Source organism: Pinus tabuliformis, chromosome Q (assembly GCF_031772625.1).
Source record: "Pinus tabuliformis cultivar Carrire ecotype Pingquan chromosome Q, CPIR1, whole genome shotgun sequence".
Taxonomy (NCBI): domain Eukaryota; kingdom Viridiplantae; phylum Streptophyta; class Pinopsida; order Pinales; family Pinaceae; genus Pinus; species Pinus tabuliformis.
In genome coordinates this window covers 1,102,917,667-1,102,943,514 of record NC_142296.1, presented here as the reverse complement: position 1 = coordinate 1,102,943,514, position 25,848 = coordinate 1,102,917,667, and the positions used below count along the sequence as shown (strand labels likewise).

General features: G+C 41.7%; 2 protein-coding genes and 1 pseudogene across 2 annotated transcripts; all 3 read right to left on the bottom strand.

The window, feature by feature from the left end:
- Positions 1-2,026: 2,026 nt before the first annotated feature.
- Positions 2,027-4,069, bottom strand: LOC149223352 (phenylalanine ammonia-lyase pseudogene; annotated as a pseudogene).
- Positions 4,070-4,117: 48 nt separating this feature from the next.
- Positions 4,118-5,313, bottom strand: LOC149223351 (phenylalanine ammonia-lyase-like). The gene has a single exon (XM_089387879.1). It carries the CDS (start codon positions 5,096-5,098, stop codon positions 4,118-4,120), a length of 981 nt encoding a protein of 326 aa, XP_089244005.1. The 5' UTR covers positions 5,099-5,313.
- A 140-nt stretch (positions 5,314-5,453) lies between these two features.
- On the bottom strand, positions 5,454-6,635 carry LOC149223350 (phenylalanine ammonia-lyase-like). Its single transcript, XM_089387878.1, has one exon. It carries the CDS (start codon positions 6,432-6,434, stop codon positions 5,454-5,456), a length of 981 nt encoding a protein of 326 aa, XP_089244004.1. The 5' UTR covers positions 6,435-6,635.
- Between the last annotated feature and the right edge of the window lie 19,213 nt (positions 6,636-25,848).

Here is a 25,848-nt window from a genome sequence, read left to right as displayed (position 1 = left end):
TGATTCTAAAACAAGGTAAGAGTATGCATTCAAGCAAACAATTTCCTGTAACATGATTTTGATTTTAAGCTGCAATGCTTGGGATTTAAGTGTCTCTGTGGTTGTGTGACCTAATGAACTTTCCCAATCAATCCCTCCACCAAAAAGGAGGTGAACGGTAAAATCCTATCAGCTGGACTCTAAATAGAGTGCAAACTCTTCCAGTACAAGGGCTTCTGGAGCTATGCTATAAATTCAAAATGAAAACAAATGATATCATTTTGATTCTAAAACAAGGTAAGAGTATGCATTCAAGCAAACAATTTCCTGTAACATGATTTTGATTTTAAGCTACAATGCTTGGGATTTAAGTGTCTCCGTGGTTGTGTGACCTAATGAACTTTCCCAATCAATCCCTCCACCAAAAAGGAGGTGAACGGTAAAATCCTATCAGCTGGACTCTAAATAGAGTGCAACCCTTCACCATTAAAAGTAGTGCCAAAAAAAGAAGAAAATTCTTCATAAACAGTTTTGGTTGTTACACATGAACATCTAGCAGAAAGCAAAATAAATGATTAATTTGGCCCCATACATAGACAGTAGTTACCTGTGTCATGATACAGTCCAAAACTCATACAATGTCCTTCACATCTTCCCGAGTCCAAACCTGAACTTTTCACACTAATACAAACAAAACTATATATGGTCTTCCCCTTCCACTGGAAGACGGGATGTTATTATCCAAAACATTTTAGAAAAGAAGTATGTTGCCATTCTGCATTATTCCAGATAACTCACTCCTTTGGCAACCGTATCGTTCAGTGCAGCCACGGTACATATATTAGATTTTTCAGTTCTAAAACTCTGAGCAAAAACAAAAAATTTAAGGTCATCAGGCAATGGTCAGAAGCCAGTAGCCCTTTCCTCCATTAACTTGAGGGCCTCCAATCTGCTGGAACCAGCTCCAGACACAAGAATTGTTATTGTGAGACTTCAAAATATCATAATTATTAGCATTCTTCTTCAGATCATTGAAAGGTCTAGGAGATTCATTCCATCCATCCATGACTGCCCCAGCTTCCATCTGACCAGGATGGTGCTTGAGCCTGTGAGTTAATGGGTCTGTAAATTCTGGCTTTCCTTGCATCACCTCACAGAAAAACGCAGACCCAATTTCTGCAAACACAGCCAAAACATTGGCATCATAGCACACAGTGCAGGCAACTGCAGACCCTACAGCTGTTCCATTAACAAGAGCCAACCCTTCTTTAGGGTTAAGCTCGAAGGGCTTATCAATGCCTGCCAATCTCAAACCCTCCTCGGCACCCATTTCATTCCCATCTATCCCATAGACAGAAGAATTTAAGATTTACTGTCAGTACCATCCTTTGAAAGTTGCCCAAAATTTTTCCATAACACATATTTCTCTGTAAGAAGGAATTACAATGTTATGATTTTGATTTTGCACTGGCAAAGCTCAGGGTTTGAATCTTATATGAAAACAAATGATATCATTTTGATTCTAAAACAAGGTAAGAGTATGCATTCAAGCAAACAATTTCCTGTAACATGATTTTGATTTTAATCTGCAATGCTTGGGATTTAAGTGTCCCTGTGGTTGTGTGACCTAATGAACTTTCCCAATCAATCCCTCCACCAAAAAGGAGGTGAACGGTAAAATCCTATCAGCTGGACTCTAAATAGAGTGCAAACTGTTCCAGTACAAGGGCTTCTGGAGCTATACTATAAATTCAAAATGAAAACAAATGATATCATTTTGATTCTAAAACAAGGTAAGAGTATGCATTCAAGCAAACAATTTCCTGTAACATGATTTTGATTTTAAGCTGCAATGCTTGGGATTTAAGTGTCTCCGTGGTTGTGTGACCTAATGAACTTTCCCAATCAATCCCTCCACCAAAAAGGAGGTGAACGGTAAAATCCTATCAGTTGGACTCTAAATAGAGTGCAACCCTTCACCATTAAAAGTAGTGCCAAAAAAAGAAGAAAATTCTTCATAAACAGTTTTGGTTGTTACACATGAACATCTAGCAGAAAGCAAAATAAATGATTAATTTGGCCCCATACATAGACAGTAGTTACCTGTGTCATGATACAGTCCAAAACTCATACAATGTCCTTCACATCTTCCCGAGTCCAAACCTGAACTTTTCACACTAATACAAACAAAACTATATATGGTCTTCCCCTTCCACTGGAAGACGGGATGTTATTATCCAAAACATTTTAGAAAAGAAGTATGTTTCCATTCTGCATTATTCCAGATAACTCACTCCTTTGGCAACCGTATCGTTCAGTGCAGCCACGGTACATATATTAGATTTTTCAGTTCTAAAACTCTGAGCAAAAACAAAAAATTTAACGTCATCAGGCAATGGTCAGAAGCCAGTAGCCCTTTCCTCCATTAACTTGAGGGCCTCCAATCTGCTGGAACCAGCTCCAGACACAAGAATTGTTATTGTGAGACTTCAAAATATCATAATTATTAGCATTCTTCTTCAGATCATTGAAAGGTCCAGGAGATTCATTCCATCCATCCAAGCATTCCATCAAGCGGCCTTCCAACTTACCTTCAGTGATTGCAATAAAAACCTTGTCAATGTCCTCACCAGGCGTTCTTCCTCTCGGCCCTGATAACAAGCTCGTCCCAAGTTCCTCTCGAACAAATTTATAGAGGGGATAAGTTCTGCACTCTCGAATTTTGTTTGGAAGATCGAAATCTCCCCTCTCATATCTTTGGCGAAGAAGAGGAACCTCGATGGCTAATTTCCTTCTCACCTCTTCTTCAAAAATGGGGATTTTACTGAGCAAAGAATATTGCTCGCTGTCAGCCTTCAATGCCTGTTCGACAAGGACATGTCTGAGTTGCAACGTCAATGGAGAAGAAGGGCCCGTTGGGTTTTCTATGTAACTAAAAACTGGCAGGCAATCAACAACCTGCAGGAGTTTATTCTCATAGAATCCGAATGGCAATACCAATATTCCCTGTTCTGTTGTTGAATACAAAATCCTTCTGACTGCCTGGCAGACAATTTGTTTAACAGCACCATGGAAATTCTCTTCCAGATGACGAAGATCCACTGCCTGGCACAGAGCAATCAGATAAGTGGCAACCATAAGCTTGAGAATATCAACAGCCTCTGCAGTCTTCCGAGCAGAGATCAATCCCAAAGAATTCACATCCTGATTATGTTGCTCTGCACTCTGAACATGATTAGTCACAGGATTTGCCAGAAACAGAATTTCTGAAGTATAGGACGCCATGGCTATCTCTGCACCCTTGAGACCATAGTCCAGACTGGGATCAGCCCCTCCAGAGAGATTGGAAGGCAACCCATTGTTGTAATACTCATTGACAAGCTCAGAAAACTGAGCAAATATGAGCTTGGCTATGGCAGCCAGAGCTAGACGAATATTGTCCATGTATACCCCTATGGGGGTCCCTTGAAAATTGCCTCCATGCAGAGCCCTATCTCTAACGACATCTATCAGTGGATTGTCGTTGACAGAATTGATTTCTCTGGAAATTGCATGTGTTGACATGCGGATTACTTCAATCTGGGGACCTAACCACTGTGGAGAAGTCCTCAGTGTATACCGATCCTGTTTGGGTTTTTTCAAGGGATCTGTTTCTGCCAATTTCAAAAAACTATAGGAACTCCCATCCAGAAGCCACTCCATGACTGCCCCAGCTTCCATCTGACCAGGATGGTGCTTGAGCCTGTGAGTTAATGGGTCTGTAAATTCTGGCTTTCCTTGCATCACCTCGCAGAAAAACGCAGACCCAATTTCTGCAAACACAGCCAAAACATTGGCATCATAGCACACAGTGCAGGCAACTGCAGACCCTACAGCTGTTCCATTAACAAGAGCCAGCCCTTCTTTACGGTTAAGCTCGAAGGGTGTGAATATTCGGCTGACTGTGTACCATGGCTTTTCTGTCACCTTCTTCACCGCCGAATGGATGGACGGCTTTCCTCACCACACCCTGCCATCTTCGTCAAGGGACATGATCGGCTTCATATAGCTCCCTGATGTTCAGATTGAAGGGGATCGAGGCGCTGTCCTCTCTCATCCATCCACAGACGGTTGGCCTCTCTTCGCTGACGGTTGGTTTCTAAAAAGACCGATGATCTAATGGTGGGAGTTTATTCCATCGTCTAACAATTGATCTAAGGGCCCATAACGAGACACCGCGGCAAGGACATGTCAATGGAGAAGAAGGGCCCGTTGGGTTTTCTATGTAACTAAAAACTGGCAGGCAATCAACAACCTGCAGGAGTTTATTCTCATAGAATCCGAATGGCAATACCAATATTCCCTGTTCTGTTGTTGAATACAAAATCCTTCTGACTGCCTGGCAGACAATTTGTTTAACAGCACCATGGAAATTCTCTTCCAGATGACGAAGATCCACTGCCTGGCACAGAGCAATCAGATAAGTGGCAACCATAAGCTTGAGAATATCAACAGCCTCTGCAGTCTTCCGAGCAGAGATCAATCCCAAAGAATTCACATCCTGATTATGTTGCTCTGCACTCTGAACATGATTAGTCACAGGATTTGCCAGAAACAGAATTTCTGAAGTATAGGACGCCATGGCTATCTCTGCACCCTTGAGACCATAGTCCAGACTGGGATCAGCCCCTCCAGAGAGATTGGAAGGCAACCCATTGTTGTAATACTCATTGACAAGCTCAGAAAACTGAGCAAATATGAGCTTGGCTATGGCAGCCAGAGCTAGACGAATATTGTCCATGTATACCCCTATGGGGGTCCCTTGAAAATTGCCTCCATGCAGAGCCCTATCTCTAACGACATCTATCAGTGGATTGTCGTTGACAGAATTGATTTCTCTGGAAATTGCATGTGTTGACATGCGGATTACTTCAATCTGGGGACCTAACCACTGTGGAGAAGTCCTCAGTGTATACCGATCCTGTTTGGGTTTTTTCAAGGGATCTGTTTCTGCCAATTTCAAAAAACTATAGGAACTCCCATCCAGAAGCCACTCCATGACTGCCCCAGCTTCCATCTGACCAGGATGGTGCTTGAGCCTGTGAGTTAATGGGTCTGTAAATTCTGGCTTTCCTTGCATCACCTCGCAGAAAAACGCAGACCCAATTTCTGCAAACACAGCCAAAACATTGGCATCATAGCACACAGTGCAGGCAACTGCAGACCCTACAGCTGTTCCATTAACAAGAGCCAGCCCTTCTTTACGGTTAAGCTCGAAGGGTGTGAATATTCGGCTGACTGTGTACCATGGCTTTTCTGTCACCTTCTTCACCGCCGAATGGATGGACGGCTTTCCTCACCACACCCTGCCATCTTCGTCAAGGGACATGATCGGCTTCATATAGCTCCCTGATGTTCAGATTGAAGGGGATCGAGGCGCTGTCCTCTCTCATCCATCCACAGACGGTTGGCCTCTCTTCGCTGACGGTTGGTTTCTAAAAAGACCGATGATCTAATGGTGGGAGTTTATTCCATCGTCTAACAATTGATCTAAGGGCCCATAACGAGACACCGCGGCAAGGACATGTCAATGGAGAAGAAGGGCCCGTTGGGTTTTCTATGTAACTAAAAACTGGCAGGCAATCAACAACCTGCAGGAGTTTATTCTCATAGAATCCGAATGGCAATACCAATATTCCCTGTTCTGTTGTTGAATACAAAATCCTTCTGACTGCCTGGCAGACAATTTGTTTAACAGCACCATGGAAATTCTCTTCCAGATGACGAAGATCCACTGCCTGGCACAGAGCAATCAGATAAGTGGCAACCATAAGCTTGAGAATATCAACAGCCTCTGCAGTCTTCCGAGCAGAGATCAATCCCAAAGAATTCACATCCTGATTATGTTGCTCTGCACTCTGAACATGATTAGTCACAGGATTTGCCAGAAACAGAATTTCTGAAGTATAGGACGCCATGGCTATCTCTGCACCCTTGAGACCATAGTCCAGACTGGGATCAGCCCCTCCAGAGAGATTGGAAGGCAACCCATTGTTGTAATACTCATTGACAAGCTCAGAAAACTGAGCAAATATGAGCTTGGCTATGGCAGCCAGAGCTAGACGAATATTGTCCATGTATACCCCTATGGGGGTCCCTTGAAAATTGCCTCCATGCAGAGCCCTATCTCTAACGACATCTATCAGTGGATTGTCGTTGACAGAATTGATTTCTCTGGAAATTGCATGTGTTGACATGCGGATTACTTCAATCTGGGGACCTAACCACTGTGGAGAAGTCCTCAGTGTATACCGATCCTGTTTGGGTTTTTTCAAGGGATCTGTTTCTGCCAATTTCAAAAAACTATAGGAACTCCCATCCAGAAGCCACTCCATGACTGCCCCAGCTTCCATCTGACCAGGATGGTGCTTGAGCCTGTGAGTTAATGGGTCTGTAAATTCTGGCTTTCCTTGCATCACCTCGCAGAAAAACGCAGACCCAATTTCTGCAAACACAGCCAAAACATTGGCATCATAGCACACAGTGCAGGCAACTGCAGACCCTACAGATGTTCCATTAACAAGAGCCAGCCCTTCTTTACGGTTAAGCTCGAAGGGTGTGAATATTCGGCTGACTGTGTACCATGGCTTTTCTGTCACCTTCTTCACCGCCGAATGGATGGACGGCTTTCCTCACCACACCCTGCCATCTTCGTCAAGGGACATGATCGGCTTCATATAGCTCCCTGATGTTCAGATTGAAGGGGATCGAGGCGCTGTCCTCTCTCATCCATCCACAGACGGTTGGCCTCTCTTCGCTGACGCTTGGTTTCTAAAAAGACCGATGATTTAATGGTGGGAGTTTATTCCATCGTCTAACAATTGATCTAAGGGCCCATAACGAGACACCGCGGCAAAGAGGGGAGTTCCTCTCAGAGGGAACGCCTTACGGCGTAATTATACTAAAATCTCCAATATTAATTTTTCTTTTTGAAGTTGGGCACTTTGCATTATGTTAAATGAGGATTACATAGACTAATTTTTTTGGCTACTAGTATGCCCGAAGGTAAACCAAAATAGTATCATAAGTTCAAATTCTTGAGTTTGCTAAGGCCTTGTCTGACTAGAGCATATTGTAAATGAAAACTTATAAAAATAGGTTGGTTGTGCTAGACCTTGACATATATCGACATGAGAAGACACAAATACTACTAGTGCCGCAAGCAAAGAATCAGTGAGTCATAATAACTATTGGGTAGAATGATGCAGGAGCATCCAACACCCTTGTACAAAGGGAGGAATCCAAAGCAAGCGAACGTGGATCACGGGAGCAAAACAGAGGAAAGTCTGTTTTAAAGCAGAAAAACAGATTTAAAGTGGATTTAAAGCGGATATGTCTCGATAGACTTCCTATTGTTAACAACCATGCACGCTTTTTGGAGAGCTTTTGTTGGAGAAAGATAAGGAGAGGATCTGATCGATCCTTCCTATCTAATGCGTCTTATATAAATGTAATGTGATAGGGCGTGAGATCTCTGATTTGTGAGGCATTTGTGAGTGGGCAGGATGTAACCGAGAGCGAGCTTGTTCTAAGGCTGCAATGCCTTAGATGTAAGCGATTTTTGTATATAATCAAAATAATACATTCTGTTGATTTCCTGCGTGTTGAGCTATGGATTTTGTAGTTTAAATCTATGAGTTAATTTCTGTGTGCGAGTTTGTTGATCGACATTGATCACTTACAGGATCAATGGCAATCTGAATTATTGCGTAACTGTTATATATATGTTGGCTGAATATAATTGTGTGTGTATAATGCGGTTCGGTTTAATGTCGAATTGCCTCAGTCGAACTTCGCATCGGAACCCAAAGGTAACCCATATCACAATAGATCGGACGCAAATTGCTATAAGTCAGGTTGGAAATCAAGTCGGATCCAGGAACTTCGGATCAGAGCAGTGGAGAATTACATCGGCGTTGGATCGGACTTGGGTGGACCGGCGGATCTGCCGATGTATATAGAGGCGTCCATATTATATTTTAAAATCCATCTATTGCTATGTATTGTATTACCATGTGGTCGTGAGGTTTTAGACTTATATTGCATGCTTACAGGGATGATCGATATTTAAAGAGATCCACGGTTTAAAATTAAAAGGTTTAAAGTTATTTAGAACGCTTCCGTCGAGACTTGTGGACCCATAACCCACAGGCCATGTTCGAGATTTTTACATGAAAAGGGATTTTTGGGCTTATACCAAGATCCATTTTCATTATTTTGGTATCAGAGCAGGGAAAGTCTCCTGCGAGGAGAAGGATTCCAGAGAGGAAGAAGAATGCAAGTAGAAGGGGAAAGAGGTACAGTTGTGTTAAAGCTGGAGAGGTTGTGGTCTTACTGTCGTGCAGATGGCGGTAGCGGAAGGTGAGAAGATTTGCAGCAACCTAGAGCAAGGTGTGCTCAATTGGTTCCAGAAAAGAGAACCAGAAGGATGCCAAAAGACCGAGTGCGGAGGGCTTGGTGAGGTATCGTGTAACAGAGGAGACTGTTACTGCAGAGGTTGATTGCAGCTCACAGAAGACCATGAAGGCAGTTCCACTGAAGATATGAAGTGGGTAGAATTGCTAAGGACAAGGAGAAGCATATGACCAGGAGGTCATAAACTTTTGTGCCTCGGGAGTCTGATGCAGGAGCATCCAGCACCCTTGTACAAAGGGAGGAATCCAAAGCAAGCAAACGTGGGCCATGGGAGCAAAACAGAGGAAACTCTGTTTTAAAGCAAAAAAACAGATTTAAAGTGGATTTAAAGCGGATATGTCTCAATAGACTTCCTATTGTTAACAACCATGCACACTTTTTGGAGAGCTTTCGTTGGAGAAAGATAAGGAGAGGATCTGATCGATCCTTCCTATCTAATGTGTCTTATATAAATGTAATGTGATAGGGTGTGAGATATCTGATTTGTGAGGCATTTGTGAGTGGGCAGGATGTAACCGAGAGCGAGCTTGTTCTAAGGCTGCAATGCCTTAGATGTAAGTGATTTTTGTATATAATCAAAATAATACATTCTGTTGATTTCCTGTGTGTTGAGCTATGGATTTTGTAGTTTAAATCTATGAGTTAATTTCTGTGTGCGAGTTTGTTGATCGACATTGATCACTTACAGGATCAATGGCAATATGAATTATTGCGTAACTGTTATATATATGTTGGCCAAATATAATTGTGTGTGTATAATGCGGTTAGGTTTAATGTCGAATTGCCTCAGTCGAACTTCGCATCGAAACCCAAAGGTAACCCATACCACAATAAATCGGACGCAAATTTCTATAAGCCAGGTTGGAAATCAAGTCGGATCCGGGAACTTCAGATCGGAGCAGTGGAGAATTACATCGGCGTTGGATCGGACTTGGGTGGACCGGCAGATCTGCCGACGTATATAGAGGTGTCCATATTATATTTTAAAATCCATCTATGGCTATGTATTGTATTACCATGTGGTCGTGAGGTTTTAGACTTATATTGCATGCTTGCAGGGATGATCGATATTTAAAGAGATCCACGGTTTAAAAATTAAAAGGTTTAAAGTTATTTAGAACGCTTCCGTCGAGACTTGTGGGCCCATAACCCACAGGCCATGTTCGAGATTTTTACATGAAAAGGGATTTTGGGCTTATACCAAGATCCATTTTCATCATTTATTTATAGTGATATGGAATGATTCTCTGTGCAATACGATTTTAAACACAATCAATCTGATCCGATGGATTATTGGGATTTAATGAAGTTCTTAAAGAGTTCATTGGCAAATTTGTAATAGTATATTTGGACGATATATTAGTCTATAGCAGGTCCAAGGAGGAGCACTTGAGGCATTTAAATTATGTCTTACAGAAGCTACAGCAAGAAAAACTATTGCTGAAGGGTTGAAGATGGATCCAGAGAAGATCAAAGCAATTATGGAGTGGCCTTCACCCAAAAGTGTTTTTGAGTGTGATGCCAGCGCAGAAGCAATTGGAGGAGTTTTAAGCCAAGAAGATAGACCAATAGCATATTTTAGTGAAAAGCTAACTGATGCAAAAAAGAAGTATTCTTCTTATGATAAGGAGTTCTACACAGTGGTGCAGGCATTAAAGAAATGGAGGCATGTGCAGGCGTTAGGGATAACTTCCCCAATCTGGCAACAAGTTCTTCTATATCAGCCTCAATTTCCCTTTCTACTTCTTCAGGCGTATCAGTCATTAAACTGATATCCTCATTTGCTCTCCGAACCCACAAACCTTGTTTAATTGACAAACAGTGCTTTACTCTTCCATCGGGCAGCAATTCCAAAGGAATTACTTTAAAACACTATCGGAGGCTTTTATAGGGATAATACGCCCAACACTCTATCGACGGCTTTATGCTATCGGGCAGTAATTCAAAAGAATTACTTTGGAATACTATTGCGGCCTTATGCTTCCCTTTCCCTATTCCCCGATGCGATATCGCAATCGCTATCGGCGGATCTCCAAACTTCAATGCCTCCGATATGCGATAACCCGCAGACCCGACGTACTTTATACTCCTGTCTATATGGATTTCGGGTCTGGCCTATCGGCGGTACTCTATCGGCGGTTTTGCAATGTAATGGTTCTGCGGACCCGACGCCCCCTTCAAACTGTTCTCTATAATATTTCGGGTTCGGTTATCGGAACGTACAGTTCTAAGTCTTGCGGACCCGACGCCCCTTATGAAACTCTGTATAATATTTCGGCTCCGGTCAGTCGGAGCTCTCCCACTTAGTCGTACTAAAGGCTCCTTTCGGACCCGACACTTTTATATGCTGCACTTTATAATACCTCGGCTCCGGGATATCGGAGCTCATACAGTTAAGAGTTTAAAGGCCCCTCTCGATGCGATGCGATATTGGTTCGGACCCGATAAGGGTAAGAACCAATATTAATAATCTTTCACGTCCGCCCGCTTAAAGGAAAAGTCGTGAATCCTCTGTGTAAACAGAGTAGCCACAATATTTTATAAGATAGCTCATGAAGCCTGCATACGCTGAACTAAAAAGGAATCGGCCATAAAATCTTCAATCAAGCATCATGCGGGGTACAATAAGGAAATTCAACACTTTTAATACACAGTGAAATAAACTATCTGATATATGCACGCATATTTAACAGAACCATCAATTCCGATACACAGTAAACAGATGCATACACCATTCAATTAACAGAAGGCCATTAGACCGAGAGAAAAGTTTTAAGTAATAATGCTTCGGCACCGCTCTTCTCTTCTCTGTTGAGAGTATCGCTGCCTCTTTATTTATAATTAAAGGATAGGCCTTCTCGGTCCTTATCCGTTAAAAAAGCATGCTTTACAAGAATGATTTAAAGCGTAAAAGCTTTACTACATCCTATCCATCTGTGATAATATTAGCATGTTTTATTTCTAGATTTTATTCTATCTTTAACTAAAAAACATGGAAATTGCAGGCTAAAGGACCCCACTCCCTTGCCTGTAGATTTTTTTGGATTTTTGGAATAAGTTGGAAGACTTTTTCCCTCTGAGTCACATGCTCCTGCATCATAGAATCTCCAGGCATCCACAGTGGCTAGTCACTATCCTCATCCAAGGAGAAGGAGATGTTGGGTGATCTCCTAGCTAGAATGGCCAGTTTGCGGTTTATAGTGTCAATTTTTTCCTCCAACTCTACCAATATGATAAAATTCTCGAATTGAGTCCCCTTGTACCTTCCTAAGCCGCATGCAATATTCAAATGCCATTTAACCTTGTATCAACTTTGTGCCATGATTGATAAAGTGACGAGAGCACCTGCAATGTACCAAGTATAGTGTGTTAGGGTCCCACCCTAACCCCCTTATTTATGCCATGGGATCACGTCATAGTCAAGAGTCAATAAAGCCCATATTAATAATTGTAAGTGGTTAACCCGCAATTAGTGACGGGACCACAGTTAGTTGCAAATGGGCGGAAGTATTAGTTAGATGGTAAATAGGCGGTAGTATTAGATAGGTGGTATTAATAAAATCCACGATATTGGCTCGTGGTATTGCATGTATGAGTCATATATAAAGGATAGAGACTCCCTGCGAGGAGTATTGTGTCTTGTTTGGTAATCGAGCTCTGCTCTATTGGAGGTTGCCCCCTCGAAGAGGCCTGTGAACATTTCTCTCTGGATAATAAAATCTTTGCTATTCTGTGCTCTGGGTATATTTTCTTCGCATATTTTGTGTCTCGGTATCTTTTCTTCGCTATTTCTATGTCTGGGTCTCGCTTTGCAGGATAAGAAGCATAACAAGTGGTATCAGAGCACTTTCCAGGGCTCGGTGGGATCGCCAAATTTTAGCAAATTTTTTTAGGCTAGAGACGTGTTCCGGCGTCTTTAAACCACGGGATCTGTCGTTAAGCGCATAAACCTGCGGATTTGGGGAGGCATGCACGCAGGAAATACAAGAGGTGGTCACGTCTGTTGGACTCCCTTGTAACCCCTGTGGGTACCCCTTCGAGTAGTAGCGCATTAGACAGAACCGCGCACGGACTGTCTTCCACGTACCCTCTGGGTATATAGGAAGCCCCCTAGCTCCCTTGAAACCTCGCCTTAGATAATCCTTCGGCCGTCTTGTTGCTACAGTACACCGAGAACAGCACTCGGAGAGATTACTCGCCCGTACGATAGGGTAGTCGGGTGGTACGGCTAAGGGTACGGTCGATCCTCCTTAGTTAGAGCCCTGAAACATTGGGCCGAGTACTACTGTCAGACCCTTATGTATATTGCGATCTGTAGCACCTGACACTCCCCAAGACCATAGTTCCATTTTCTATTGGGGGATCACACATTATCTATTACAGTCAGGAGCGGCAGTTGTTCAACCATTCAGATCTCTTAGATCGGATATTTCAGATCAGCAGCAGCAGTGTTCCACCATTCAGATATCTCAGATCCATCAGATCGGAGTAGTTGCGAAGGGTTCCTGTACCTGCATATGATTTTCGCAGGACTTTTGGTGGCATTGACATTTTGAGGATTTGGTGACTGCAGTATTGATCAGAAAGGAGTAAAACTCCGTTAGGAGTTTTCCAAAAAAAAAAAAAAAAAAAAAAAAAAAAAAAAAAAAAAAAAAAAAAAAGTCTGAGATCTTCCAGGGCGCTTATTGGTAACCTAGCCCATCAGAATCGGGACGACGAGCTGAGCAAGGTGGTACCATTCAATTTTAAGTGAAATTTTTCGGCGGTCCCAAATTTTCATCAGACGGGTGTATGGTAGAAACTCGTGCTCAAGCAATGGCCAATGAAAAGATAGACCAACTAGAAGCAAAGCTGGACCACCTACACTCTACAGTGGCAACCCTCGAAAAGCATCTTAGAGGATTCGAAGGCATGATGAACGATCTGAAGGACAAGGAGCCAGCACACGATGAGGCGTATAAGGGTCATGAATACCATGAGGGGGAGTCTAGCCACTCTCCTCACCTCTGGCACACCCATCCACCACCCAATCAGAGACCTCCCAAGTTGGATATGCCTAAATTTGACGGATCTCACACGTCTGCATGGCTAGCACAAATGGAGCAGTATTTTTTTTTGAATCATATCATAGAGGAGGGGACTAAACTTATGGTGGGCACCATGTACTTGGACAGTGAACGTTGGCAATGGAAGGAATGGTATGAGCGTTGCAATGGACAATTTAAGAATTGGGGCCAATTTACCAAAGCTCTTCGAAATCGCTTTGAACAGGAAGACTCTTTTTTGGGTCGTCTCACTAAGCTCCGACAAACAGGTTCAGTGGATGAATATATTACAGCTTTTGAAGCATTAGCTTTCCGCACTAAGGGTCTCACAGATGAATTCTACATGGAATGCTTTGTCAGTGGTCTTAAAGAAGCCATCAAAGCTCAGGTTTTACTCCACCACCCCCCCACATGGAACGAGGCTTGCCAGGTAGCCCGTAAAGTGGAACGATCCTTAGCTGCTCAATCCAGCCGCCCCAACTTTCCCGCTAAAGGGCGTTCCCTACAAGCCCCCAATATGACCCAAACACTCAAGATTCAAAAGGTGACACCTGCAGAAATGGCCGAAAGAAGGAAGCAGGGACTATGTTACTACTGTGATGAAAAATATTCCCGGGTCATAAATGCAAAGAGCACAAGTTTTTTCAAATAGATGCCACTGACTCCAGCCAAACCGAGGAAGATCCACCACTTGAGGAACCAGAGGAGACCGACGAAGATAACCAACAGGAGATGGTATCTGATGAACCCATGATTTCGCTACATGCACTGGCAGGAATTTCTTCACCTCAAACTCTCAAAATCAGGGGTTATCTTAAACATCGGCCACTAATAGTTTTGATTGATAGTGGAAGCACCCATAATTTCATCCACCAAAAGATCGCTGAAGCAGCACATTGTTATGTCCGAGCAGTTTCTAACTTTCAAGTCCAGATTGCAGATGGAGGCACAATGAAATGTGCAGGTCGCTGTGACAATGTCAAAATTCAAATGGGGGATTATCACTTGAAAACCCACTTGTTTGCAATACACATGGGGGGTTGCGACATTGTCCTAGGTGCGGAATGGCTCCGCACTCTTGGGCCAATCACAATGGATTTCAAGGAGTTATATATGAGTTTTAAGCAGAACGACTACACACATACTCTCCGTGGGCTACAAGCGGGAGACCCTTCGATCATAAGCTCACATCGTATGGAAAAATTGTTAAAAAAGGGCCATCATGGAGTAGTAGCTCAATTTAATGCCATCCAGGTGGTAGATACCATGTCTTCACCAATTCATCCAGAGATGCAACAGATTTTGAATAAACATCGGACGATCTTCGACAAACCTCATGAACTTCCACCCTCGCGAGGGGAACATGACCATAGCATCACATTGGTCCCAGGGGCCCAACCCCCAAATGTGCGGCCGTACAGACATCCGTTCACCCAAAAGAATGAAATCGAAAAAATCATCAAGGAATTGCTGGAAGCAGGTGTCATTCGTCCTAGTATTAGTCCTTACTCATCTCCAGTCGTCATGGTCCTCAAGAAAGATGGGGAGTGGCGAATGTGTCCCGACTTCAGGGCCCTCAATAAGTTAACAGTCAAGGATAAATTCCCCATTCCAGTGGTGGACGATTTGCTGGACGAACTCAATGGGGCCCAGTTCTTCACCAAATTAGATCTTCGCTCAGGCTACCACCAAATTCGCATGAAGGAAGTTGACATCCCCAAGACAGCTTTCAGAACTCATGAAGGCCATTATGAGTTCTTGGTCATGCCATTTGGTCTCTGTAATGCCCCCTCTACTTTTCAGAGCCTTATGAATCACCTCCTCAAACCATATCTCAGAAAATTTGTCCTGGTCTTCTTCGATGACATCCTCATCTATAGTGGCAATTGGGCGGCACATCTTAAGCATGTAGATATCCTCTTGCAACTGCTCAGCAAGCATAAACTATTTGTCAAAATGTCTAAGTGTGCGTTTGGCAGGGAAGACGTGGAGTATTTAGGCCACATTGTGGGCCGGGAAGGTGTCAAGGTTGATCCCAAAAAGATCCAGGCAATGCAAGAATGGCCTCAACCTAAGACCTTGAAAAGCTTGAGAGGATTTTTGGGCCTTACAGGCTACTATCGTAAATTTGTCCGCAACTATGGCCGCATAGCGAAGCCCCTGACACAACTTCTCAAGAAAAATTCCTTCTTCTGGAACGAAGCAGCACAACAGGCATTTACTGCTCTCAAAACCGCCATGTGTTCCACTCCGGTCTTAGCACTACCGGACTTCACAAAAACATTTGTCATTGAATCTGATGCTTCGGGAACAGGTATTGGAGCAGTCTTAATGCAGGAAGGGCGACCATTGGCCTTCACTAGCCAACAACTAAGTGGGAAGAACTTGGGCCTATCCACCTATGAGAAGGAAATGATGGCCATCTTACATGCAGTTGAGACCTGGCGACCTTACTTGTTGGGGCGACGCTTCCAAATCTGCACAGATCATCACAGTCTTAAATATTTTTTGGAGCAACGCCTCTCTTCCCCCCAACAAAATAGATGGTTAGCCAAAATGTTGGGTTATGATTATGAGATCATTTACAAGAAAGGGAAAGACAACAGGGTAGCAGATGCCTTGTCACGCCAATTTGAGGAGGAAAGTACTCTGCTTGCAATATCCCTCCCCATTCCAGACTGGATTGAAGAGGTTCGCAGGGAATGGTTTTCACATCCTGAGCTCTCTCAACTCATCTCTCAATTACAGGCAGATCCTAATTCCAGCAAGGGCTACTCATGGCAGAATGATATTCTTCGCTACAAGGACAGAGTGGTCATCTCACCAACATCCACCCTCAAAACTCGCATTTTGGCAGAATTGCACTCCTCTCCCATTGCAGGACATTCGGGCTTTCAGAAGACATACGCTCGCACCAGAAGATCATTTTTTTGGACTGGCATGAAACAGGACATCCTTACTTTTGTAGCAGAATGTGACGTCTGTCAACGCCACAAGGGGGAAACAGTCAACACACCAGGTACATTACAACCATTGCCCATTCCGGCGTCAATTTGGATGGAGGTCTCCATGGATTTCATTACAGGTCTTCCGAAATCTGGGAACAAATCCGTCATCATGGTGGTGGTGGACCGACTATCAAAGTATGCTCATTTCTGCGCTCTACCACAACCATTCACACCTACCTTGGTTGCTCAAACTTTCATGGATCAAATCTTCAAATTGCATGGCATGCCCACTTCGATTGTGTCCGACCGCGACCCAATCTTCACCAGTAATTTTTGGCAGGAACTCTTCAGAATACAAGGCACTCAACTCAAACTCAGTACTTCATATCATCCGCAAACAGATGGTCAAACCGAAGCCGTCAACAAATGCCTAGAAACTTACCTTAGGTGTTTCACTTCAGAAAAACAACACCTTTGGGCACAGTGGTTACCTCTAGCGGAATGGTGGTATAACACCAACTATCATGCCACCACCAAAATGACTCCCTATGAAGCAGTCTATGGACAACTTCCGCCGTCCCCTACTTCTTATCTCACGGGGTGCTCCAAAGTACAAGCAGTGGATCAACTCTTACAACACCGTGCAACCATGATGGCCCACTTGCGCGAGAATCTTCATCAAGCTCAGAACCGTATGAAGCAACAGGCTGACCAACATCGCTCAGAGCGCCAATTTCAAGAAGGGGATCAGGTCTTTTTGAAGCTGCAACCATATAAGCAAACATCACTCAAAGACAAGGGCTGTCAAAAGCTCTCTCCAAAATTCTACGGACCATATCAAGTACTGCAGCGCATTGGAGAAGTGGCTTACAAGCTGGCTTTACCACCTACAGCAAAAATCCACCCAGTTTTCCATGTATCGTGCCTCAAGAAAGTGATTGGGACCAATTGCCGAGTTCAAACCAGTCTACCTGAATTGGATGAAGAAGGATCAATCTGGCTTCAACCTGAACAAGTTCTAGACACACGAGACAAGCACCTGCGTGGCCGCGTGATTAAGGAGGTCCTAGTCAAATGGAAAGACACCTCGCCAGAAGATGCAACTTGGGAACCAGCCGCTATTCTTCAGCAGTTTCCACAGCTTCAGCCTTGAGGACAAGGCTAGTCTTAAGGGGGAGGGCATGTTAGGGTCCCACCCTAACCCCCTTATTTATGCCATGGGATCACGTCATAGTCAAGAGTCAATAAAGCCCATATTAATAATTGTAAGTGGTTAACCCGCAATTAGTGACGGGACCACAGTTAGTTGCAAATGGGCGGAAGTATTAGTTAGATGGTAAATAGGCGGTAGTATTAGATAGGTGGTATTAATAAAATCCACGATATTGGCTCGTGGTATTGCATGTATGAGTCATATATAAAGGATAGAGACTCCCTGCGAGGAGTATTGTGTCTTGTTTGGTAATCGAGCTCTGCTCTATTGGAGGTTGCCCCCTCGAAGAGGCCTGTGAACATTTCTCTCTGGATAATAAAATCTTTGCTATTCTGTGCTCTGGGTATATTTTCTTCGCATATTTTGTGTCTCGGTATCTTTTCTTCGCTATTTCTATGTCTGGGTCTCGCTTTGCAGGATAAGAAGCATAACATAGTGTGAACCACAACCCCCTTTTGTGTGAGGTAGCATCATAACAAGATGGAGGGAAGGGGAGACGCCCACTCCTGAACACCCTCCTTGGTGGATAAAATCTCATATATATATATATATATAATTAAAAAAAATAAGAAAAAATAACTTTTCACATAGTTTTTTTTAACAATTTTATTATAAAAATTAGGTTAGCCCTTTAATTATAATTTAGAGTCATTCAAAAGCATGACATGAATTATCATTATGTACACTTTGAAGCATGCAATATAATAGCAGTATGTCACTGAATAAAAGAGAAGTATGAAATGACATGCAAGATCATTATGTTCACTATGAAGTATAAAATATAATGTCAATAAATAAAACAAGTGGGATAGTTGCAAAGCAACATAGTCCCCATCTCTTTTGGTAGTTATTGGATCAACTATTCATGTCAATCCAAGACTTGAAATTTACGTTAAATCAAATATTGATGTGGAAGTGGGGATGTGTGCAAAAGGAGGAACATACGAAAGAGACATTTGCACTTCCAAACCTTTCACACCTCTCGCACAACACTTCACAAGAAAGCAAAAAAACATCTAAGAAAGCTACTAAGGTAGCACCATTTTTTATTGGTCCGGTTGAAGAAGAAAAGTAAGCATCTCATCTTATTCCACATGCCAAGGAGTTCTTCTCTGCGAAAGATACTGATATTGTTGAGTCTAGTTATCATAATTGTTGTCACTCATCAAAGCAAGCAATTTGTGTAAGTCATTATGTATGTAAGAGTTATGTGAACATTGGTCTACTAGATGGAGAAGAATGGAAAAGGAAAGAAATGGAATTAGACAATGTGATAGCTATCAAATCGGTTCTACATATAGTGGATCCAGACCAGGTTCCTTCTTAATGTGCATAGTTTTGCAAGGAAGATAATTCATTTCCTATTAAACTATACTGCATATAGATTCAGATGGTAAGTAGGGGAAATGACCATTACTAAACCTTGCTAGCTTTAACCAGTGATGTCAGTTGTGATTCATTTAAGCTAGTCACCTATTGAAAACATAAACTAGCATGGGGTAAATGAGCTCTTGATTAAGGGTTGATCTTACTATCATTTTAAGCAAAAGTTTCCATGTTCAATACAATTATTGACGTTAAATCATGGATCGGTGCAGAAGTGGGGATATGTGCATAAGGAGGAACATGTGGAAGAGACATCTGCACTTCTACACCTTCGGCACCTCCCGCACAACACTTCACAAGGAAGCAATAAAGCATCTAAGCAAGCCACTAAGGTAACACTAGTTTTGATCGGTCCGGTTGAAGAAGCATATTAAGAATCTCATCTTGTTCCACATGCCAAGGAGTTATTCTCTACGATAAATATCGATATTTTTGAGTATAGTTATCATTGTTTCTCTCACCCATCAAAGCAAGAAGTTTGCACCAACTGCTACGTATGTAAGAGTTATTTGAACATTGGTCTACTAGACCGGGAAGCATGGAAAAGGGAAAGAAATGGAATTAGACAAGGTGATAACAATAAAACCAATTTTGCATCTAGTGAATCAAGACCAACTTCCTTTTTAATGTGCATGGTTTTGCAAAGAAGATTGGTCATTTCATGTTAAACAAGAATGCAGATAGATTCAAACCGTAAGTAGGGATGCAGACCATTGCTAAACCTTGTTTTCTTTAACCAGTGATATCTACTGTGATTCATCTAAACTTGATAGTTAGTCACCTATTGAAAACATAAACTAGTGCAGGGAAAATGAGCTCTTGATTAAGGCTTGGTCTTACTATCATTTTAAGCGAAAGTTTCCTTGTTCAGTAGAATTGTGCATATCTACCAATTTTTGTTTGAGATAGGGTGCCCTTTTCCACTTGTTCCCATCTCTGAGTGTGAAGGAATTCGGTTTATGCCAATTTTTTTTTTTGTTAGATGCTTGTCATTATTATTGTTATCGCACTTCTAATTTTTTGGTTAAATTTAAAAGTGAAGGCCTCCAATCTTTGTTGATTATAGTTTCTGATTCTACGTTGTTTATGAGACCCTGACTCAAGTATTGCTCTCATTAAGACTCCAAGATATAATTTTTTACAAATATAGTTTGATAGAATAATTTATTTTACATAGTTTCTGATTTCCTTGGAGGTTGTTATAAAAACCTTGAAATTTGTTTACAAGATTGTGACAATCAAAATAAATTCAAAGTGGCATACTTGTATCTTTTTGGTGTTGAAGTGGCAAACTTGTATCAAATTCATTATGTTGTGTTGTTATTTTGAAATGTTACTCTATGTTTACATTCAATATCATGAGACCCTAAATTAGGAAGGTATACATTTTTACCAACTTTTTATATCATTTTTGTAGTTAATATTTGGTGCATAGATAAACTTAAGTAGATTGCAAGGATATAGAAGCATCACAACTACTAAGAGTAGTGTCTAGAAAAGTGATCAAGGTTCTAGAACCTTAAAACCATGCTTGAGAGAGAGTTATCCGCATGAAAGGAATTTCACTAATTAGAAAACAACATAGATAATGATTTTCACTAAAAGAATGAAAATTGACGAGATCTTAGAGTCATGCTTGAAGGAAAATTATACACATTAAAGGACTATATTGAACATAATTGTGAAGGTTGAAATAGATTCTCTTGAGCGTAAACACATTTTATTTTATATAATAATATTTGGTCATAGTAAAGTTTCACTTTGTTTTATCTCTGCATACAATACAATATGATATGTTGATGTATAAAGCATGTTGAATAAATTATTTTTTAAACCTTTGGAATGTTTAATTCAAGGTTTTTACCTAGGCAAAAGTTGCAAAAAACATGTGGAAAATGCAATTTTATAACTTTGAATGAAATGGTTAGTAGATCTCATTTCATAATCAATCTTCGTCGATTATTTAAGTCTTTAAAAGTATCAATTTCACAGACAAATTTCTATATTAAGACTTCACATCTATTTACTTATACATATTGAAGAATATCATAATTTATGCACTTTGAAGGATTTGATTCTTCTGAACATTTAGTTGATAGAGAATTCATATATATCTAAAACATGTACATATATACAAGAAAAATTGATGGCAGGCAACTTTGTATATAAGCATTGATTATTTACCCTTGCTAATTCCCATGAAATAGAATTGTTAGGAGCCAGGGGTCATTATACCATATTCCTCGACTATGACCCATGAAATGAAAAATCATATATATTTTTTTTTCTTTCCCATATTATGCTCATATTCACTATAAAGATCCTCATAATACCATTTTTTGTTTTAATAAATTTCCACCATCTCTCTTAATTAATAATGAATGGTCCAAATGCTTGATAATTTACTCTTATTGCATTCATGTTATTGATAATACAAAAGTCTCTATCATAATTCCCTCTTAATTTTATTAAGAAAACTAGTTTTAAAGCTATATTGAACAATTCATTATTCGTTTACCAAATACATGTTTTAGCCCCCTACATCACAAAAATATAATAAAGCATTTGTTGGTATGCCAACATTATGGTATATTTATCTAATGTTAACTAGTCTCCTTGTAATGTTCTACGCATCAAACTTCAACACTTCGACTTTATTCATGGCATGTGGTTTCTTTTCTCACCTCATTGTAACTGTCATTACCTTTACTATATAAAAATGAGACTATATTTAGGAGATATCGAAACCACATTAATAATTTTCTTTGTTTTCATATCAAAACGGAGGAAGGGTTTTGAATTTGTTATTTCTTTTACTCCAAAAGGTTGCAACATCCTCCATATTATTTTCTACTTGCCACGGTATTACCACAGTTCACTGATGCTAGTCCTTCAGGGTTTTAGAAATTAACATGGGGTTACTTTGTGACAAAATTGTGCTTTTCATATTATTTTTTTATAATATTTTTGAAGTTAATTTTGTTAGATTTAAGACTTTTGTGATCTATGAGGTAGAGAATAGTTTTTTAAGATTAATTACATTGTAAGGATTGGGTCAACGTTTCGAACCAACTAATGTGGTTCATCCTCAGGACAAGGTGAGAAATCAATCTATCTGAGAAAATAAATAGCAGGGATGCATCAATGTTCAGGGTAAGCCATTCAAAATTAGCCGTGGGTGAAATAAAATTATTTAGGAATATGTGATAAGAAGTTTATTACATTAACTAAAATTTAGTTAGAAAATAGTTGTTATGTAATAATTAATTATTTAATATCGAATATGTAAATAATTTATCATTTTAGAAAATAAAATAATTTAACTTATATAATATTATTAGGGTTGACCTATAAGATGAGAGTTAGGTAGAAGATTAGCAATTGTCATGATATAATAATCTTAAAGTTAAGTAATATATTAAATTGCTAATATTATCTAAGATATACTATTAATACTATTAAAAACTAAAATAATATTTGGTTGAAGATTAGTTGTTATGTAAAGAATTAGTTTTTTTTTTTCTGAATATGACTACTTCTATTAACTGTGTAAAACATATATACAAAAAGATTACATAGGGCAAGGTTTAAGATTTCTCAGTCTCTTTGGCCTTGCCCACATTGCAGCACCCGCGAGCTCTATTACATGACACTGATAAACTGTCCATGGCTGGACTGAACAGAAGAAACACATAAACATATTGACACTTGGACACAGACATATAACACTGAACACATACATTGGACACTTGGACAGGAAGGCCGACATATGGAAATTGAGACAAAAATCCAAAAATACCATAGCAACATCATTCTTCATTCGTAGACTGGAGCTGCTCTTTAATTCGGCATCCGAAGTGAAGCGTGTTCTCAGAATCCGAGAGCTGGATGATTTTGTGAGGACTGTCATTTCTGGCAAGTTCCCTTGGACCTGGCCAGGGAGCCGCATGCACCAGGGAATCAGCAACATAATCCAAATTGAAATCTAAGTCCTCCATTTTCTGTTTTCCTTTGCTCAAATCCGGCGGATGAAGGTTTACGGGAACCGAGGGGCCTGCGTCTGGATTCATATGGAGGCCTGGTCTTTCCAGTTTCCTCTCTCCTGCAGTATACGGAACAGACCATCCCATCCCCGGTACAAGCACAGGCTGAACTCCTCCGCTCTCTCCACCCATGGGCAGGCAGGCAATAGGGGATTCATCCCTGCTGTTGTGCTGCTTTTGTTGCTGAGGCTCCAAATCATGTTCAACTTCAATTGTCACAATCAGAGAGGAATTAACATGCGGACAGGGGAGGCGATACCTGAGAATTGGAAGCTCCCTGCGACTGTCTCCCTCAGCTGGGCTACTCTCCCTCTGCCCTCCCACTTCGTCGTTGCTGTCCTGAAACCAACGAGGATGGGAGGTGACCTCAATTGAGGAAGAGGGGGAGTGATGGTCATCTCTCGGCGGAGCGCGTCCCTGAATTCCTCCTCTCCTGCTACCCATTCGCAGCCTGTCTCGCGGCATGCTGTCACCGTCAATGCTCTGGATAGTCGCCCAAATCAACGCTGCTCCCAGTGGCAGGTCCGAATGCGGCCTCCGATCTCGCTCAGGAACCAGAACCAGTCCTGAGGGCTCGTTCCACGAGCGGGCGACCAGTGCCCCTTGCCAGAACGCACTCCTAATTCCTAAATCTTCCTCACAGACCTTACCAACCCAGTGACAAAGCAAATGCATCTGGCGTACCCAATGACCCTGCAAATTCACCTCGCTAACAGCAAGGAATGTCAACCAAACGTTCAACAGAGAACTCACCGTCGTTTTCCCTGTGCTCTCCGCCGTCTCACCTTTGCCAGGTTCCCACCTCGGCTATGCTTTCACCTTGCGGCGAGCACAGAGGAGGGTCACAGAACCAGACGCGCTTGTAACCTGCAAACCCGCCATACTCTTCCACTTAACCTCCTTCCTCCCTCGCATGCTTACCTGCTTCCCTCGAGCCGAGAGGACTGGCATTAATGCCATCCCCTTGCCAGCCTCCGCCTTATTTACTCCCCTTGAATTTCTTGCAACGTGGTACCGTCCCACCTTGAGGTCTTGACACCGGCCACGTGATGGCCCGTGCCACTCTTGCTTGTCTTAATCACCCGCATCCGGGTATGTAAAGAATTAGTTAGTGATAATATTAAAAATAATTTATTTACCAATTCAAATAATAATATTTTTTTTCCAAAGGAAAAATCGTAATCTTTCATTATATGGTGAAAAATTACATGTAGTAAATGCTATTCAGCATATGCGGATTCCTTCATGACTTAAAAGTCTATGGTCCTTCCTGTACATGTCTATATCATAATCAAAAAATCATCACGCAGGATGATACTGTATCAAAATGTCAAAAATAAACACCACGCAGGATGTATGTATAGTAAGCAAAATATATACTTGCATCTCGCAGGATGCTGCTCATAAGTTACTAGATTTCTTTTTATCAGCTTATATACATAGCAAAATCAATGGTCGTCCACCCGAGGGTAGACTTGATCTATGTAGGGCCTGTGGTAGTATTGATACTGAGTGTTGCCCCTCTGTTCGTTGATTATCCACTGTCCTCCTGGTATGTGCGTGGCTTCCTTGGATAATCCGTCGGCACAGTGATTGTGTTCCCTGTAAATATGACGAACAATGATGATGTTAAATTGTGCTTTGAGGTGCATCACTTCATCCAATATATTTAAGAGTGTGTGTGCATGGAATCTAGATTTCAGATTGATCCAGTTAATGATAATGTTTGAATCCCCAAAAATCTGTAAATCTTTGCAGTCATGATTTAATGCAAAATGCATAAGGTGTCTGATGGTTATGAGTTCAACGAAATTGTTTGTTCCCATGCCTAAGCCCATCTTCACTTTGAAATGATGATTCGCTGTTAAATATAGAATGAACCCCCCGCCACATCCATGCTGTTGTGCAGCTCCATCGAAAAAGGCCCATGGTATAGATTGGTCAATGGGGTCCGGGGCGGTTGGTCTGCGGGTGCGAGGAGGGGTAATTGCCGGCAGTTCATGGTATGCTGCGATGATTTTGGCGGTGACAGTTTGCCAGCGAATCGAGCCATTTTCGAAAATCATTTTGTTCCTTGCCAACCAAATTGCCCAGCTAATGATAAGGGGAAGACACGCACGGTTTGTTCCGGAGTGTGCATGATACCAATTCTCCCATGCTATAGTGATGTTTTCACTCTCCCAGTTACTCACAATACCGAGCTCCTCTGTCACCATCTTCCATATCTGTTTAGTAATTCCACATGCAAGAAAAAGATGAGTGGTCGATTCTGACTGCTGCTTACAGAGAATGCACCAAGTGGGGCCATGCACAGATCTGTGCATGAGCGCTTCCCCAGTGGGGATCTTGTTCCGGAGTAAGCACCAGAAAAAGAGTTTAGTTCTGGGAGGGGTCTTTAATTGCCAGATGATCTTCCACCAGCTCTGCACTATTTCCGGCTTTTTGTTCCTAATCAAACACAGGTACCCTTCCTTGGGGGTATAAAATCCAGATTCTGCCTTATCCCACATAAGCTCGTCTGGACCGTCTTTAATGCGGATATGAGACTCACTTAATGCATTAGTGTAATCCTCCCAATTTTGATGCCATTCCGGAGGCAGATTTAGCTGTGTTGCTGATTTCCATGCCTGTGTAAATATGGAAGAGTTCTCCTGATCTGCTATGTGGGCTATAACTCTAGTATTCTGCTGCTCAAGTATTTGAACGAGCTCATGTGGGAGATAACACCTCCCGCCACCTCCTGTCCATGGATCCATACCAATACGAGCCCTGGATCCATC

Bases quoted from the DNA above. Each gene is read 5' to 3' on its own strand.
- LOC149223350 (XM_089387878.1), bottom strand. From the start codon at position 6,434: ATGCAAGGAAAGCCAGAATTTACAGACCCATTAACTCACAGGCTCAAG.
- LOC149223351 (XM_089387879.1), bottom strand. From the start codon at position 5,098: ATGCAAGGAAAGCCAGAATTTACAGACCCATTAACTCACAGGCTCAAG.